The 16190-nt window shown below is 42.1% G+C and overlaps 2 protein-coding genes across 6 annotated transcripts in view; one reads left to right on the top strand and one right to left on the bottom strand.

Annotated features, from left to right (window-relative positions):
• LOC309703654 (coxsackievirus and adenovirus receptor homolog) overlaps positions 1-16190 on the bottom strand; it is a 75464-nt gene that overhangs the window by 53395 nt on the left and 5879 nt on the right. Inside the window, exons 2-5 of one of the 3 annotated variants that reach the window (XM_082528593.1) lie at positions 14919-15070; positions 13857-14204; positions 8889-8957; positions 7314-8801 (exon numbers count right to left, since the gene is read on the bottom strand). The exons of 1 other annotated variant lie outside the window; for it this stretch is intronic. In XM_082528593.1, coding sequence (XP_082384719.1) covers positions 8665-8801; positions 8889-8957; positions 13857-14204; positions 14919-15030 — 666 coding nt within the window. In that variant the 5' untranslated portion in view covers positions 15031-15070 and the 3' untranslated portion in view covers positions 7314-8664. Of the gene's footprint in view, positions 1-7313; positions 8802-8888; positions 8958-13856; positions 14205-14918; positions 15071-16190 lie in introns of those variants that run through there. One more of the 3 variants, XM_082528594.1, reaches the window with a different exon arrangement.
• Positions 1027-7184, top strand: LOC309703673 (uncharacterized protein). Of its 3 annotated transcripts, none has more exons than XR_014275922.1 (4): positions 1027-1109; positions 1954-2262; positions 2627-2948; positions 6759-7184. XR_014275922.1 is itself a non-coding variant. In XM_082528623.1 (3 exons), exons 1-3 carry the CDS (start codon positions 1103-1105, stop codon positions 2722-2724), a joined length of 414 nt encoding a protein of 137 aa, XP_082384749.1. In that variant the 5' UTR covers positions 1027-1102; the 3' UTR covers positions 2725-3141. The 3 variants fall into 3 exon arrangements, 1 of the variants encoding a protein (XP_082384749.1); XR_014275923.1 differs by lacking the exon at positions 6759-7184 and adding an exon at positions 3318-3387; XM_082528623.1 differs by lacking the exon at positions 6759-7184 and having other exon boundaries at positions 2627-3141.

Here is a 16190-nt window from a genome sequence, read left to right as displayed (position 1 = left end):
CATACACTTGTAGGTGCCATACAAGCTCGAAGCACACTTCATTTATTTGCTTTACATCGACTCCCAGTTGATTTTAGAATTAGTTATAAAATTCTCTTACCTACATACAACAGTGTAGCACTCCAGCCTTGTTCTGTGGACTCCTTCAAAAGGCAGTTGAAAACGTTTCTGTCAGGTGTGTTTTTGTATTGCTTGAGCACTCTACAACTAACTTTCATTTTCTTACTTAGCCTTTATACCAATCATGTCACTGACCTGTTAGTCTAATTACATACACATGTTCAGCCAGCTGTTTCTTTTCAGTACCGCTTAGTTATGTTTAAATTACACTACATTTGCATGCTGAAAACCTTTATAAGCGTCTTTTAGAAAAGGTCTTTGTGTGCATTAAGCAATGTTTCCATGGCATCAAGGGTTTTTAATGTTGGAAATGACCAAATTATGATTAAATGGAATATTAGCATTAAAGATCCAGTTTAGTTTCATTGGACAAAAAGAAACGCTAAATGTATTACAACAGAGTTAGAGGTCAGCAACATTAATGCTCAGCTCCCAGATGTCTAGTCGATTTTGTGATTTATTGTCCTCTCAGACCAGCAGGTGGAGGTGAAGGTGGAGGAAGGCTCAAACTCTGTCATCCTGCCCTGCAAAACAAAACCTGACCTGCCTGATGACACCACAGTAGAGTGGACTCGCTCTGACCCAGAACTCTGGATAGTCCATGTGTATTTAAACAGAAGTGACCACCTTAAGAAACAGGACGGCCTTTACAGAGACCGAACAAAGATGAATGAAGACCTGCTGAGAACTGGAGACCTCAGTCTGACCCTGAAACACCCCACAGAGAGAGACAGTGGAGGATACATCTGCACCATCTACAGGGACAAAAACATCCTAGGACAGAAAGTAGAGCTGCAGGTCAAAGGTCAGAGATATATATCAAAGGTTCTGTATATGTAAGCCATACTTGTGATATCATTATTATTATGTTTTAACATTAGGCTCTTTTATTGTTTTCTACATAGAGCGGTTTCCATCCTGGGGCATAGCGCTCCCAATTATTCTGGTTCTCGTTGTTTCTGGAGGTCTGTTATTTTATTTCATGTCAGGTGAGTCCCTCCTACATTACCCATAACACTGACGCTTAGCAGGTATCCTTCCAGATTTTGGTTATGTAGGTAGCTTCAGGGTTAATCCTGGGTTTTCTGTGCTATGAAGGTGGTTCATTTTTTAACAGGGAAAATCGCCATGGTAACATATGCTGTGAATCTCCAAAAGTTGATTCTGTTCATCTGGACGTTGTGTTTTGTGGGAGAAACATTTCGTCACTCATCCAAGTGACTTCTCTGCTGGGGAAATACATTTGACTAAAACCCCCTAAATGACATGCAAACTGTGCGTTGCATTGTTACAGGAATGTCAGTGCAACAAGTTGAGGACTTGTATAAACATGTATAAACCCCGCCCCTTTCATGTGAACTTGCAGGATAAACTCTGGGTTAACTTAAATGATTCATGTGACCTTCTATCAGAATCGCAATGATGGACTAAGTGAATCCAGGTAACAGAAAGATATTCTGGGCATGTTGAACTGTTTTTGTAGTTTAGTGTCAGAAGTTGAAAGAGTTGAGAGTTACAAACAGCTGATACAGAGAGCTGAAGAGAAACTTCCAGGTTTGTTCCAGAAGTCAGAAAACCTCCTTCAGACTCAGTCATTGATCAGTGAAACAGCTCCACAACATGACTTTACTAAACAGCTTACACCTTTCATAAAGTCTCGCAAGAGTCAGCTTTCTATAGATATAAACAAAATGGAAATGTACTGATACGTGATCAGAATTACAATATTTCTGACTGCCTGATTCAAAATGAATCGAATTGTCGATCAAATCAATTCTGAAAATCAGCGACGATACCCAGCCCTAATCATGTTGTCCTTTGTTATTCTCTCAGTTTACCAGGTGGAGGTGAAATCGGGGGTGGAGTCTGTCCAGTTGCCCTGCAAAACCACAGTTAACCTGCCCGAAGACGCTAAAGTGGAGTGGAAGGACAACGATTACAGGACGGTCCATGTGTATCAGAACGGCTCTGACCAGCCTGAAGAACAGCACAAGGATTATAAAGGCCGAACAAAGATGAAGAGAAACCTGCTGGAACCTGGAGACCTCAGTCTGACCCTGAAATACCCCACAATCACACACACGTACACCTGCACCGTCCACAGCAGGGAGGGAAAGATCCTGCTGCTCTTTGTCAGTGGAGGTGAGTGCTGTAGATACAGGGCAGAGGTCAGAGGTCACTGTAAAAGCTCAGAGATGAACTGTGAGTGTCCACATCATCCATGAGGCTTTCATGAGTTTCTCATAATGTTTGTTTAGCATGTGGCTAGCATACTGCTAAAGCTCAGTCAGTCCCACATATATGTGTACGCTGTTAGCGCTCACATCTCAGTCACAATCACTACATGCATGTTTTTTTATGAAAACTTTCTGATATTCCACATAAACACATGTGGAAATATCACAAGTCTGAGTCGATGAAACAAGGAGTGGAATTGGAGGTAATGTTACCATCAGTGTTGATGTTGCTGTCTGTATCACTTACACGTGCTTCACTGTCTTCTCAGTCCCCCAGAAGGAGGTGGATGCAGGAAAGGACTTTGTACAGCTGTCCTGTAAAACCACACTTGATTTACCTCATGATGCTGAAGTGGAGAGACGCTAACAGGAAGGTCCACGTGTATCAGGATGGCTGTGATCAGCCAGATAGACAGGATCAGGATTACAGAGGCCGAACAGAGATGAATAAAGACCTGCTGAAATCTGGAGACCTCAGTCTGACCCTGAAACACCCCACAGAGAGAGACACACAAGTCTACACCTGCACCGTCTACAGCCAAGAGGGAAACATCGTGTTTAAGAAAGCAGTGAGCAATCTGAGAGTCAAAGGTCAGAGAGGATTTTATTGGTTCACACACTGTGTTCTCTCTGTGTTAGACCTACACTATCTTATACAGGCTGCATGCTTTAGCCTAACGACAGCTGGGATAGACTCAACTATGACCCTGCACTGAAGAAGAAAAATACTGGGGCACCACTATCAGTGATGGAAAATAGAAACGGAAAGTGTTATCTCACAGGATGAACCATTAATTGATTTATAATCAAATCATCCATAATGAGAAATCTAAGCAAGCTTTGGATTAGATCATATAAAGACAGTAGTGTCATGGTTCCTGGATCATTGACCCAGTTTTGTGTTTTGTGGACTCTCAAGCTCTGCATTCAGTTTGTCTCCTGGTTGTTCTGTTGTTACAGTACATGTGCAATAATGTCCCAGCTGACACAGGCAGGAGGGAGAAAACATAATGTGAGGAGAAAATTGTTAGAAGACAAAGAAACTCAGACTCAAGATATCTTTTTCATGTACATATACATGGACGATCCCCCGTCCCTGGTCCGATCGGCTCTGCACCATTCAGCTACTGCCTACGTGTGCAGAACAGATGTTACACAGAGGAAAACCGCCCAGGGCTCTTAGCACATTCTTTATTTATACTTCAAGTAAGTTTCCACAGCAGTAGGAGTGGCATGTATGGAACTGATAATATCTCCTTAAAAGGAGATACCTTTAGCTTGTCTGTTGAAAAAGGAGATAGCTTGGTATGTATAGAAAACAAAACATTCCTTATAAGGAGAGAGACCGTTAACTTGTCTGTTAACACAGGAGGAAGTATCGTATGTCACAGCATTCCTCTGCACATATGTTTTCACTCCCTTTCTCTGTGGTGGTTCCAATTCACAAGCTCTTCTTCCTTTAAATGAAGCTACAAATAAACATAACACAAAACTCAAAAATCTTTCATCACATAATAAAGACAGACAACAAATAGAAACGCAATGAATCTCCGACTGCTACAGCTGCAACAGAAAAAGTAGAAAATAAAAGCACAGAGCATCTGGAAGACAACAATATGAAAGAGCCTGCAAGCGACCAGCGGACCCCGTCCCAGGCAGGGCACATGAGTGTACTAAGTTTAAAGTAGGGATTTGGAATTGATAAGAATTTAGTGATTCCGATTCCATTATCAATCAGATATTGATTTGGTTTCTGGTCGATTTTCATCGGCTCTCTGTGAGCGTGACCACCATCACTAAGCAGCAATAAATTATTTATCTAGTTAAGTACATGCTGTGTGATCAAATGTTTGTGCGTGTTGGAGCTATTTCCCTTCTTTGTTGCCATCAGGATTGGGGTCGTTACTTAAAAAAACACCACCACTCCCACCACCAACCGAGGCAGACACAATTCAATTCAATTCAATTCAATTTTATTTATATAGCGCCAAATCACAACAAAGGTCTTCACACAGATTCCCCAAAATGACACCTGCAGATCTCCAGCCCCCAGGAAGCCGCCAAACGACCACAGTCACAGAAAACCCCACAGCCAGCTGCAGGGCATACAGGGAGACAAGCCTCCAGCCGACCACCATCAGTGACCATGTAGTTCATTGATGGTGGTCGGCTGATCTGGTCAGTGATCAGTGAAACAAATTCATCCAGTTGTTTTTATGCAGACATTCTCCTCAAACTGACGTAATCTAGAAGTAAGTAAATGAGTCTGAAATTCCTCACAGAGTTACTGGAGGCCAACATGACGCCTCCAGACTAAGTATCTGGTTACAAACCAAGAGTTTTAGGACCGAGTACAATTACCTCAGTTTTATCTGAATAGCATGTATATAGTTATCAGCAGAGTTGTCTGTGGAGTACGTGCATGTGTTTGAGTGTGTAAGGCTCATTTTTCTGACATTACTGGATTATTCAAAATTTAAATGGGATACGTTAAGACTGTTACTTTTAATCATTCTCTCCGGGTGTTTATATTGAGGCTTTTAAAGCAGTTATGATGCCTAACAAGCAGATTACAGATTTGTACTTTTCCACAGAGTGCTTGTTCTTGGTCCAGCCATGACCAGTCTAATAGGTTTAATCCATTCTGAAACACAGCACTTTGTTGGATAAGAAGTAGTGTAAAGAATGTGGTAGTTGTAGATCACCACTGTGTTTTGGTTTTTGTAGAGTTTTTAAAGTTATTCTCAGGTGTCTATCTCAGAGGAACTCTACATCTTCGGTCAGGATGGATTATGAATGGAGAGATTTTTTTATAATCTTTGGGCAAGTGCAAAGTATTTTAAGGCTTACATTTGTGAGTGAGGTTGGGCAGTAGCTGGATGGAAGCGTAGGATCTTGGGCTGGTTTAAGAAGCAGACTAATGATGGCAGAGATCATGTTTGGAGATAGTGTGTGATTATTGTAAATCTGAATTACCATCTTGAAAAAAGAAGGTGCCAGTGTAGGCCAAAATGTAAAATGGCTGGAAAACCATGTGGACCTGGGGCTGTTTCAGAATTCAGACACTGAATGAGGTGAATCCAGAAAATGGTACATTAGTTGGATTAATCTGTGATGAGTATAAAGCTTCATAACAATCTTTAACATCTTTATGTATTTATTGTTGATCATGAGGAATCTTCCCAGTGGAAGCGTTTTTTCCTTATTTAGATTTAAGTGGTTTTGGGGGGAAATTTTCCAGATTTATTACCATGTTCAAGGTTCTCCAAACGCAGCTTTTGCATCAGAAACTGTTCGCTTGTGAATTATTTCATTCTAGTTTTAGTTTGTTGGTTTAGCTTGTTGTTGGTGAGGCATCACAGGCAGAGTCTAATGATCGAATGTCTTGTTCAGTTCTAATACAAGCCTTTTTCCCTCCTTTGTCTTATGTGAACAATAAGATATTATGTTAGCCTTTCCAGCTTCCCATAGAACACACGGTGATATTCCTGGTGGGCCATTGTTATCTAAATATGTTGCCCATTCCTTTTTTGAAATAATTAATGAAGTCTTGTTCTTTAAGTAATGATGTATTTAATCTCCGGCTCCAGTGGTGTAAGTGAGCGTGTGACTGATGTACTGGTGATGTATATAATTGTGTTTCCCTGCTTTGCAAACATTTAAACTATATTCTTTGACTTACTGCATTAAGTCTCCCGTGTTCTGCGTATGAGTGCAATACATGAGATGTTCTTGTTTGTCTGTATCATGCTGTACATTAGACAGATAGCTGCTTCTAGTTAGATGTAGTAGAGAAGAGTATACAGCTGTGGTTCGTTGACCTGGTGTGAGGGGGTCAAATTAGTGTCAGGTCATACATGCAGAAATAATTGTCACTTCTCAGATGTGACAATTAAGACTCAGATGAATGAATCGTTTCTTGTCCTTTCTCCTGGCTCTCAGTATTATTGGAGATAAAGTATCTGAATTTCAGGAGCGGCCCCACACCTCCAAACACACCCCACGGTCCTATCTATATATGATCCCCCAGTTCTACAAGCTTTTCCTGCTCCACCCTTCAATCCTTTCACTTCTCATTAGTACATGGAATTGATTTGACTTTGATTTGTGTAACAAAGTGATTTCCACGTCTCCTTCATGATGTGACAGTGTCAGAGCTGAATGCACTTGTAGAGTATCATGTTTTTATGGCTCACATTTAAAGTGTTGCAGCTCTAATGTACAGCTGTCATATTAGAAATAGAAGCAGCTCTGATTTTAGTGCTCAAAGAAATCTATGAAGTTATGAATTCACACATGAACAGTTTTCTGCAGCGTTCCTCTCGGCCTTATTTGCAGCTCCACTCTTGTTTTTGGTCTATTGTTGTTGTTTGTCCTTGTCTGACTGTCTTGTCTCTGCAGGGAGAGTTCAGGTCCAGGATCAAACAGGGGACATCAGGAACAGAAGCAGCTCCATTGATCCGACTCCTCTGATGGCTGATCAATCAGTTTGATCTGTGTGTTCTTTGATTATTGATCAGTGATGTCAGAGTTATGTTGATGTCAGACGCTAAGCTTTTTCGATCCGGACATTGCTACGGATGAACTCATCAAACGGGTTCTAGATCCAGATGAAGTTGATGATCATGACTGCAACCGTAATCTTATAACTGTAATGCCCAATGTGATGTGGTGTGAACACGTCAGCCGAATTGTGTTCAAACTGCTGAAGCTGCAGCCCGAGGATAGACTCACTGCCCGCATGTTATTGAATGACAACCAGTGGATATGGATTTCCCATGTGACTCCAGATACCATCGATCGTGTGAAACATTACGCTGGCATCAAATCCACTAAGTGAAATGCTGTGTGATCCTTTTTCACATTCTAATCATTTGTACCTTTAATGTTCATCATGCCCCCATATATATTATGGGTTTGGGTTGTTGACAAATAAAACAGATTCATCACTCTATCTCATGTGGTTGACTTCTTTTATTGACACAGCTTATATGTTATACAGGTAGGGACATGCACAGGAGTAAATAGTAATACGTACAGACAATGCAAGACACACACAACAAAAAACGGTAAGGTGTGACTTGTGTCCTGATTCTTTTATATTGAGGATGAAAACAAACAAAAACTGGTTGTTAAGAGATATATTCTAAAATACTTCTTCAGTAGAGAATCAGAGAAGAGAAACACAGAATTTCTTGCTAGCAAGGGCAGCCTCCAGAACTGAGACTCGCACTGAGGACTGCCCTGGTCTTTATTTATAAACTCCAGTGAGCGTTTGTTCCTTACATTGGAGTGTGTGTGTGTGTGTGTGTGTGTGTGTGTGTGTCAGAGTGTGACCCCATAAATGACTTCCCTTAACCTGCTGGTCTGGAAAGTCCAACAGTTCATCTATATGTAAAAAAGGCACTTAGACTAAAACTGACATAGCTACGTTAATCCTACCGTAAAACAATAAGACAAGGTACGACCTCTCCCATGCTCGTAGGATGTGGGGGTGAATGCCAGAACACCCTGGAGTGTTACAGACCTCCTAGGATGAGACATTCTTTCAATATGCCACCAGCTATATACTTCTAAACACAAATGATTACATGCAGTATTCTACCATATGCAAACTTATATCATTAAAAGATTATACTGACTACGAAGTACAATTTTCCATTGACACTGGTCCAGATGAGTTCAGTCAAACAATGATTTTATTGAACACACGCATGGGGAGCATCATCAGCGTAGATCTCCGCTAAAAAGCTTCAAAATGGTTTTGATATGTCAGGGTTTAGCCCCTTCTTGCGTCAGCAAAGCAGATAATATGCATCAGTTACAGTTAATGACAGTTAGACAAGTTTCCATTATCTGCAACCTTTTTACCATACATGGCTGTTTGTTTCAACCGTCTCACCCTCCAGATGTTTCTCGTTGACTTGTTCTTTTCATGCTTATCTTTAACACGTCCTGCATCAACAGTTGCTATGCAAGCACAAATGCAGTTACAAGCTAAATGTATCTCTCACTTCTGACCTAGAACTTATTTGTGTCTGTAAGCGTGCTTGCATTGGCCTTCTTGCGCTCTAAGTCACCTTACACAATATATCGTCTGGACATTCACACCAGACGAAGCTTAGGACCTTAAGAGGACTGAGCGCCAACTCTTTATGAGCGCATTTTAAATTTATGTATAAAAATAATTACAACTCCACATTTAATAAAAGTTTTAATAAAGTGGCACTAATAAAAGCCATGTAAGCAATGATATATTTTCTTTTATTTCCACACTTGACATAAACACATACAAGCCAAGTGGCGATCATATATACATAAACCCTAGAACGATCACAATCAACGTCGCAATAAGCCCTCCAACGGCGACAGTAGCTTTTGAACAGCCACTGAGCTCTTTTATCGTACTCTTGTACTCTTCCATCGCATTTTTCAGCCTGTCAACTGCAAATTAAAAGAAAAACAAAAGTGTTAGGACATATGTAACACACTTTGAAAAAAAAAAAACTGCTAACATTGTTGTGCCCTTACTGTGTGGTGATATGTCTATCAAGTGAACACTGGTGTTGATGGGTTCCAAGAACTGTAAAGTAGGCAAGGCTATAGAGTAGAGCACATGACATATCATTATCATTTTTTTACAATAGCGACAAACATCCGCGGACTCTTGAGCTATGTTCACGAACTTCTGTTCGATTGAACAGACCTCGTCGTTTGCGAGCATGTCTGATCATCTGCCCCTCTTCGTTTGTATATACACATTCTACATTTGTCAGCTCCATGACCTTCAGGCATTGTGGCGGCTTGGACTTTTGAACAACAACCCGCCGGGATTTCTGTTTGACTCATCGTGTGATTCCATATCTCCATTACACGCCACGTAGACGGGTTACTATGGTATAATATACACCCCAGTGTTCAAGTGTTCAGGTTTGGCGAAAACTGTGAAAAGCTCCCCCCCTAACATGTATTGCCCTTCGTCACTGCAGCTGAGGAAGCGGATAGTAACTTGGTACCCCGATCTCACGGGTGTTACACTGTACAAATGGTTGGTGGGTGAGATACGCAGTCTGTCTTTGTAAAACACAGATGTCGGACTGTCTAAAATGCCTGGTAATGTGATAGCATCTGCCATTCACCCGATCACAGCGCTCTCTGTAACTGCTGTTTTGTTTAATTGCGCTTTGACTAGAGGACCGGCACAAGAAACACAGCGCAAAGGTTAGCGCTCGCACAGCTGCATTCAAGGAGTACATTGTCAATACAACATCCGGCTTCTACGAGCAACTGTCAGATCACGTCTTTATATAATCTCACGAATTCCCCCCGACTGAGCGCACAGTTCCCGACCAAAAAACCCACCGGACCCCCGACCAAATGTAATTTTCTAATTAAACATACACAGCCCCGCAACATTGTGTGTTAGGCCTAGCTTTGTGTTCACAGAGCAACTTAGTTAAAAAGCACAAAATGTGTAATTTTATTAAGTTGCATAAAAGGTACAGATCATTCCATGTTATTCTTCATGCGCTTCTTTATTTGTGTCTTATTATGTGTCTTAGTGTATTGCTACACTACACATAATGTTCCATGCCATGAAGAAGTGTGCTGTGTAACTCAGATGCGAGGTCCGAGACGCAAGGTCCAGACCAAGAATCCTGTCTATGTGTGTGTCAGCCTCTATACGCGAAAAAGTATGGATGTAGATAACACTAGGAGGGTCTTGGAAAGATGTGTTCACGCGGACCATGTGACATATTAGTGCCAAGTATCCTGACGAGAAACATCCTACAAATCGGTGGAAAAGAATATCATATATATAGGCGAACTGTGTTTCGCGGGACTCAAAAATCCGTCCAGCTTGCTGGAACAGATTACCAGTTGGTTCGCTGAGCTTACGTCTGAACATCGCAAGCTTGGATTCGACGTATTGCCGTAAGGAACATTTGGTACTTTGCATAAGAAAACAACACCACTGACCGGCAGACTCACTATAGCCACTCTCTGTATTGCCAAACCACACGACCCTGACGAATCAAGCGACTGCATACCTGCCATCTGTAATACACGACAAGCGTGTCAAGCATGATACGTCTGAGACAATGCCACCGATCGAACAGCATCTCGGCTACTTATTGGACTTATGTTAACCCTTGTGCTTCCGTGGGGTTTCTGTGGCGCTGATGGCGTGCGGGCGTCGCGGCCCGAGGGGACCCCCAAGCAAAGCGCAGCTGGGGCAGTTGGTGATCGCGTATCTGGAGCACATGTGCAGGTGGCACCGGGTCTTGGCCTTGATGTCCTTGCTCCTGCGATACACATGCCACGCTTTGTCGGTGGGGTGTCACGTGACCCCTCGGGGCACCTGGTTGCAGCGGCGGCGGGCTGGGCGAGCACTGGGGCGATCGCCCTGGCCTCAATCGCGGGGAGCGCAAGGGCTTTGCCTAACCGCTCAAGGAAGAGCCTTCACCTTTTGAGCTCGTCGTCGTAATCATTTTGGTCATCCCGGTACCCAGAAAAGTACCAAGAGCAAGGGGTGAGGAGCAGCACGTCTACGGTGACCTCGGGGCTTGGCCGGTACATGCAAGGCAGTCTCGCGCACCACTCGTCCCAAATGGCTCTGATAGGGGCCAGTTTGTGGTAGCCGCGCTCCTCGGGGTCGCGACACCGCCTGGCTTATCTGGCCTCTCGGTTGTTGAAACGCAAGGTGCTCGAGTAGACCTGGAAGGTCTTGAGTGACATTGCTGCTCTCCAATCCTTGATAGTGAAACGTGGCCCGTCGTGGCGGCCGTGTCCTCGGTGTCGCCGCTGCACCTCCTACCTCGATCTTATACTTCCACTGCCACGGTCCAGTGCATGACATAGCCTCCCTTTTCTGTTACGTGCTAGCAAATAACCGCATGTAGGGAAAGTCACGCGCCTAGTGCCCGCAGAATCCCTCAAAAAAAGCCGCAGCCTTAGTACCGCCAATCTCCACTCTTATCAGTTTGGGGTACTCCACTACCCCTCTCGCGTTCCTTGTCCCTCTCCCTCCGACAATGCCGCCACTACGATGAGCCTGTCGCTTGGGGGTATTACGCTTCCCCCTGCGATGGGGGTACTCCTATTGCATTTCCCCGGCCTTCTTTTCTCGTAGCCCCAGCGCTCGGGAACCACAGACACCCCCAAGAGCTTAAACCCCATCAGGGTTAAGTTTCAGCCGCAACTTAGGGACTGAAAGCAACCGAAGTTGACAAAAGCGAACGAGTGGGGACAGCAGATCAGACAAATAAACAGGAGCCAGACCATTTAAAGATTTAAAACCCAATAAAAGAAAACAGATTTAAAACGGATCCTAAATTTGATGGGAAGCCAATGTAGAGAGGCCAAGACTGATGTGCTCAAATTTCCTTCTACCAATTAAAAATTGTGCCACCGCATTTAACACAACTGTCTCTAAATCAAGTAGAGCAATTGGTAGAAAAGCAGAAAACAGACTTGAGCAAGAAACATGCATGGCCAGGTGAGCAATAGATAGAGTCGGAGGTCTCAAGCTAGAAACCTTGTCCACAGAAAAATTAATAAAGTGATTGCACGTAACATCAGAAGACTGCAAAAGAACATAGGCTTCAATATTAAGTACAGAATTTATAGTGTTATACAAAACATGATGCATGTTATGCAAGCTAGCAGCAATAAGTTGAGAAAAATAAGAGTGCTTGGCGGCCTTTACTGCTCTATGATAAACTTTCCAGACAAACATACAGCGTCTACTTTTTCCACCGTCTTTCACATCTTCTACATTCTTTTCTAATGGCTCGGGTAGAATCAGTTAGTCAAAGACTAGCCTTGGGCATGCACTGTCTGAAACTTAAAGGAGCAACAACATTGAGGACAAATTTACAAGCAGAATCCAAATAAATCCACACAGGCGCTATCTTGAGAAAATCAAGATGGCAAGTATCAAAACTCCAGGTATTGATACTCAAGGGTTTGAGTTTTCACTCAGAAAACACCGGGCCAAAGACAAAATAAATCAGTCTGGACTTGAGAAAAAATCTGTTCATGTGGTAATTTTTATTTTTTGGTTAATAACTTTTTGTGTGCAAAGTAAACTCATATAATGATGAAAAACAAAACTAGAGGGTTTGAAACAGCTTTGTTAAAAATGCCTTCCTGTCTTTAACGACACCTGGTAAATAAGTTTTTATAAAATGAACTTTCATAGGCGGGTGTCTGTGAAGGTTCTCAGTCATCCAGGTCATCGTAGTCAAAGGAGCTTGCAAAGAAAAGCGTCTGGACTTCTTTAAGTTGCTTGAAGATGTTTCACCTCTCATCTGAGAAGCTTCTTCAGTTCTAAGGTCAAATGGTGGAGAGTCCCAGATATAAACCTAGTGGGAGTGACCCCCCACAGAGGGACAAAAGGACCCCTGATGATCCTCTAATAGCCTGAGCCAAGGTGTGAAACTGGGTGTGGGTCCCAATCAGCCAGAGTTTCGGGTGAGTTCATTGTGAAACCTGGCCCCACCTTATCATGCGAATTCCTGAGGTCAGATAGCCCAGGATGTGAGTGGGCGTTAAGGCGTCTGGGAAGGGATCTCAAAACTGGATTATAGATGGCAGAGAGTTGGTGTCGTAAACCCCGCCTCTGTTCAAAGATGGTCGCTCACAGTGGACATAGATGGCTTCTTTCACTCCTCTTTCAAACCATCTGTCCTCTCTGTCCAAAATGTGAACATTGGCATCCTCGAAAGAGTGACCTTTATCCTTAAGATGCAGATGGACTGCTGAGCTGCTCAGCAGTCCATCTGCATCTAAAGGTCAAAGGTCACTCTTTCGCCCACTCACATCCTGGGCCATCTGACCTCAGGAATTCGCATGATAAGGTGGGGCCAGGTTTCACAATGAACACACCCGAAACTCTGGCTGATTGGAGCCCACGCCCAGTTTCACACCTTGGCTCAGGCGATTAGAGGATCATCAGGGGGTCCTTTTGTCCCTCTGTGGGGGGTCACTCCCACTAGGTTTATATCTGGGACTCTCCACCATTTGACCTTAGAACTGAAGAAGCTTCTCGGATGAGAGGTGAAACGTCTTCAAGCAACTTAAAGAAGTCCAGACACTTTTCTTTGCAAGCTCCTTTGACTTTCATAGGCGGGCTAATAATTTGTCCTCTTCTGTAGTGTGTATAACTTCTAACATCTGATCTGGTGTAGGATAACATATTTGAGGTATTCATGTCAGCAACCAGCTGTCGTAGACAATCTTTGATAAATGTAATGTGTTAAATCTTAAATTTAAAAAACCTACCCTTAAGGATACTACAGTTACTAGCTACACTCTGATTTACACATCACACTGATACGCACACATATTCGAGTGGTTCCTAACATGAGCGTAATATTTACATCAGGACTAACTGGATGAAAAATCTCAATGATCAATTTTTGCTTCAGTTTCTAGGATTAAAGCTCAATATCTGTGAAGGATCTTTGACCTGTACACAAGGTGTTTGTGGCTGACCTTTGACCTGCAGCTGGATATCTCTCAGTCTCCGTTCTTCTCTCCCATCACTGATGGAGCAGGTGTAGATGCTGCTGTCAGTCTTTGTTGGTTTTGTCAGAGTGAGGCTGAAGTCTCCAGTGTCCAGAGCATCAGGTCTCATTGATGTGCGCCCGCTGTAACGCTGGTTTTGTCCTCTGAGATCGTCTGTTTCGTCTTGTCTCACATGGACAGATTTGGGATGGAGATCACTGCGAGTCCACATCACTGTGGGATTCTCAGGTATAAACCCAAAGTACTGACAGGGCAGCAGGACAGATCTTTCCCCCTCATTCACCTCCACCACCACACCCAGGGCATGCTGGGAAACTGAGGACACACAAATAAAAACACAAAAAAATGCCCATTGATGACATCATTCACAGCTGTAACCCTCAGGAGGCAAAATTCATTCAGGTTAATACTGTGTAATGTTACATTATTAGTGTATATTGATTACATAGATTCATAGTAACTGATGACAATTCTAACACTTTAACATCAACGACTAATAAAAACCTCTCCTCATCTCCAGAGTCGGGCAGTAAATAATTAAGTACAATTTTCTGGTATCTGGATTTCAGTACTTTTTTGTGACTCCTTTTTACTTTTACTCCCTACAATTTTAAACAGATATCTGAACTTTCTACTCCTTACATTTTCAAAACAGACTCGATACTTTTGGGGAGTTATTATTAGTATTTCATCACTGAGACCCTTTAACCGATTTGAGCCTGAACAGAAACTCATCAAAGTAAATCCTGTTAATTTATTAATCACCAGGAGATATCACATAAAAAGACGTGTCAAAGTCAGGGGTTAAAAGTGGTTAAAGGGTTTCTTTTGGTTTTGTTTTTGCCACAACACCTGAACAACTGCACGTGTTGTAAGTTGCAGTACGTCAGCATCTACAGTATATAAGTTTACTGTGTAAGCTTAGTCTGACAATGGCAGCTACATGATGCACATTGAAACTTAGCCTGTTATTTGAGTTGTTACTCTACAAAAGTAAAAGGCAATGTATTTTTTTCTGTAATTACTTACATCTGTCACTCTGGTGTTTACTTTGGTTAGCCATAGGTTTGTATGAGACCATGCATGCAGCACAGGGCAACCCCGTAGCATATGTTTGTATCATCACGGGCACAAGAAGCATTCTTCTCACTTTGTGGGAGTTGAGGTGTGTTTTCCCGAAACTGTGTTGGGTAAGATAACAAAGCACTGAATTCTAAATAGATGAATTACAAGTTATATTTGTACACTTGGCTTCAGGTAAGGTCATCTTTAAAGACCTAAAATTTGATAGTTTTAATCATAATTTAGCAGAGTAGAGTTGTTGTTGTTTTTTGTTTTTGTTTTTGTTTTTTAAAAAAAGGTTAGCTAGCCATTACTTTTAGCTAGCAAACGTGCTTCACAAATAAGAGAGTACATTGTCAGTTTTTCCACTTATAATTAAAATTTGTCACTTGTCAGGGTACAATAAATTGTTATCAGGAGAGAGTCCAGCCATTTCCCTCATTTTGTATGTGGATGAGTTTGAAGTGTGTAATCCGCTTGGCACCTCAAGAAAAAAAAGCGAAAAATTACAGCAGTGTATTGGATATTAGCTAATGTACCGCCATTGCTCAGGTGACATTGTGTATTATATTAACATTTTTTACTATTTAATTGTGTCCTTCTTCTTCTTTTTTCACAGCTGAATAATGAATTCTAAAGGATCACCACTGTTAACTTGGAAACAACCTTCTTAAAAACTGGACCAGACTGCACACACTGCACAGTGGACACACTGCAAGTCCCATAAGTTTACAATTTTAGACTTTTCGCCTAGTAAACTGTTTTCTTTTTTATTCTACAGAGTTCGATGGAAACAAAGAGAGAGGTCGCAATCCGTTGCCTGATGGTGTATCTGAAAAAAAAAAAAAGAGGAGGATCTCTTCAGAGAACAGCTGGTAGGTAAGTCTCACTTTTTTGTTTTATTTTTAAATGGTACAAAAAAAAAAAAACCCCGACATGTGCCCTTTTAACCTACTTGGCAGGATAGTGAGGAACAGTTCCCAGAAGAAGTGGTAAAGAATGTAGTCACCAGACATACAGCAGCATTTCTTCCACCCTAAAATTGTGATTGAAGGAACAACTGTCCTGGAAGACCTTGGTGTGCCCAAAGCGTGTTCCTTAATGATGGGGCTTATATACGTTACCTTTGTTGCGTTGTTGAACATTAAAACGTTTTGTCTTTTTTTTTTTTTTATTATTCTGCGATATTTACCAAGTTGATAGGTTAAAGTTAATGCTTAATAATAAGCAGATTTGCAA

Source organism: Aulonocara stuartgranti (genome assembly GCF_965226115.1).
Source record: "Aulonocara stuartgranti genome assembly, chromosome: 3".
NCBI classification, from domain to species: Eukaryota; Metazoa; Chordata; class Actinopteri; order Cichliformes; family Cichlidae; genus Aulonocara; species Aulonocara stuartgranti.
Note: the sequence above shows the minus strand (reverse complement) of the source record. Positions and strands in the feature narration are given on the sequence as shown.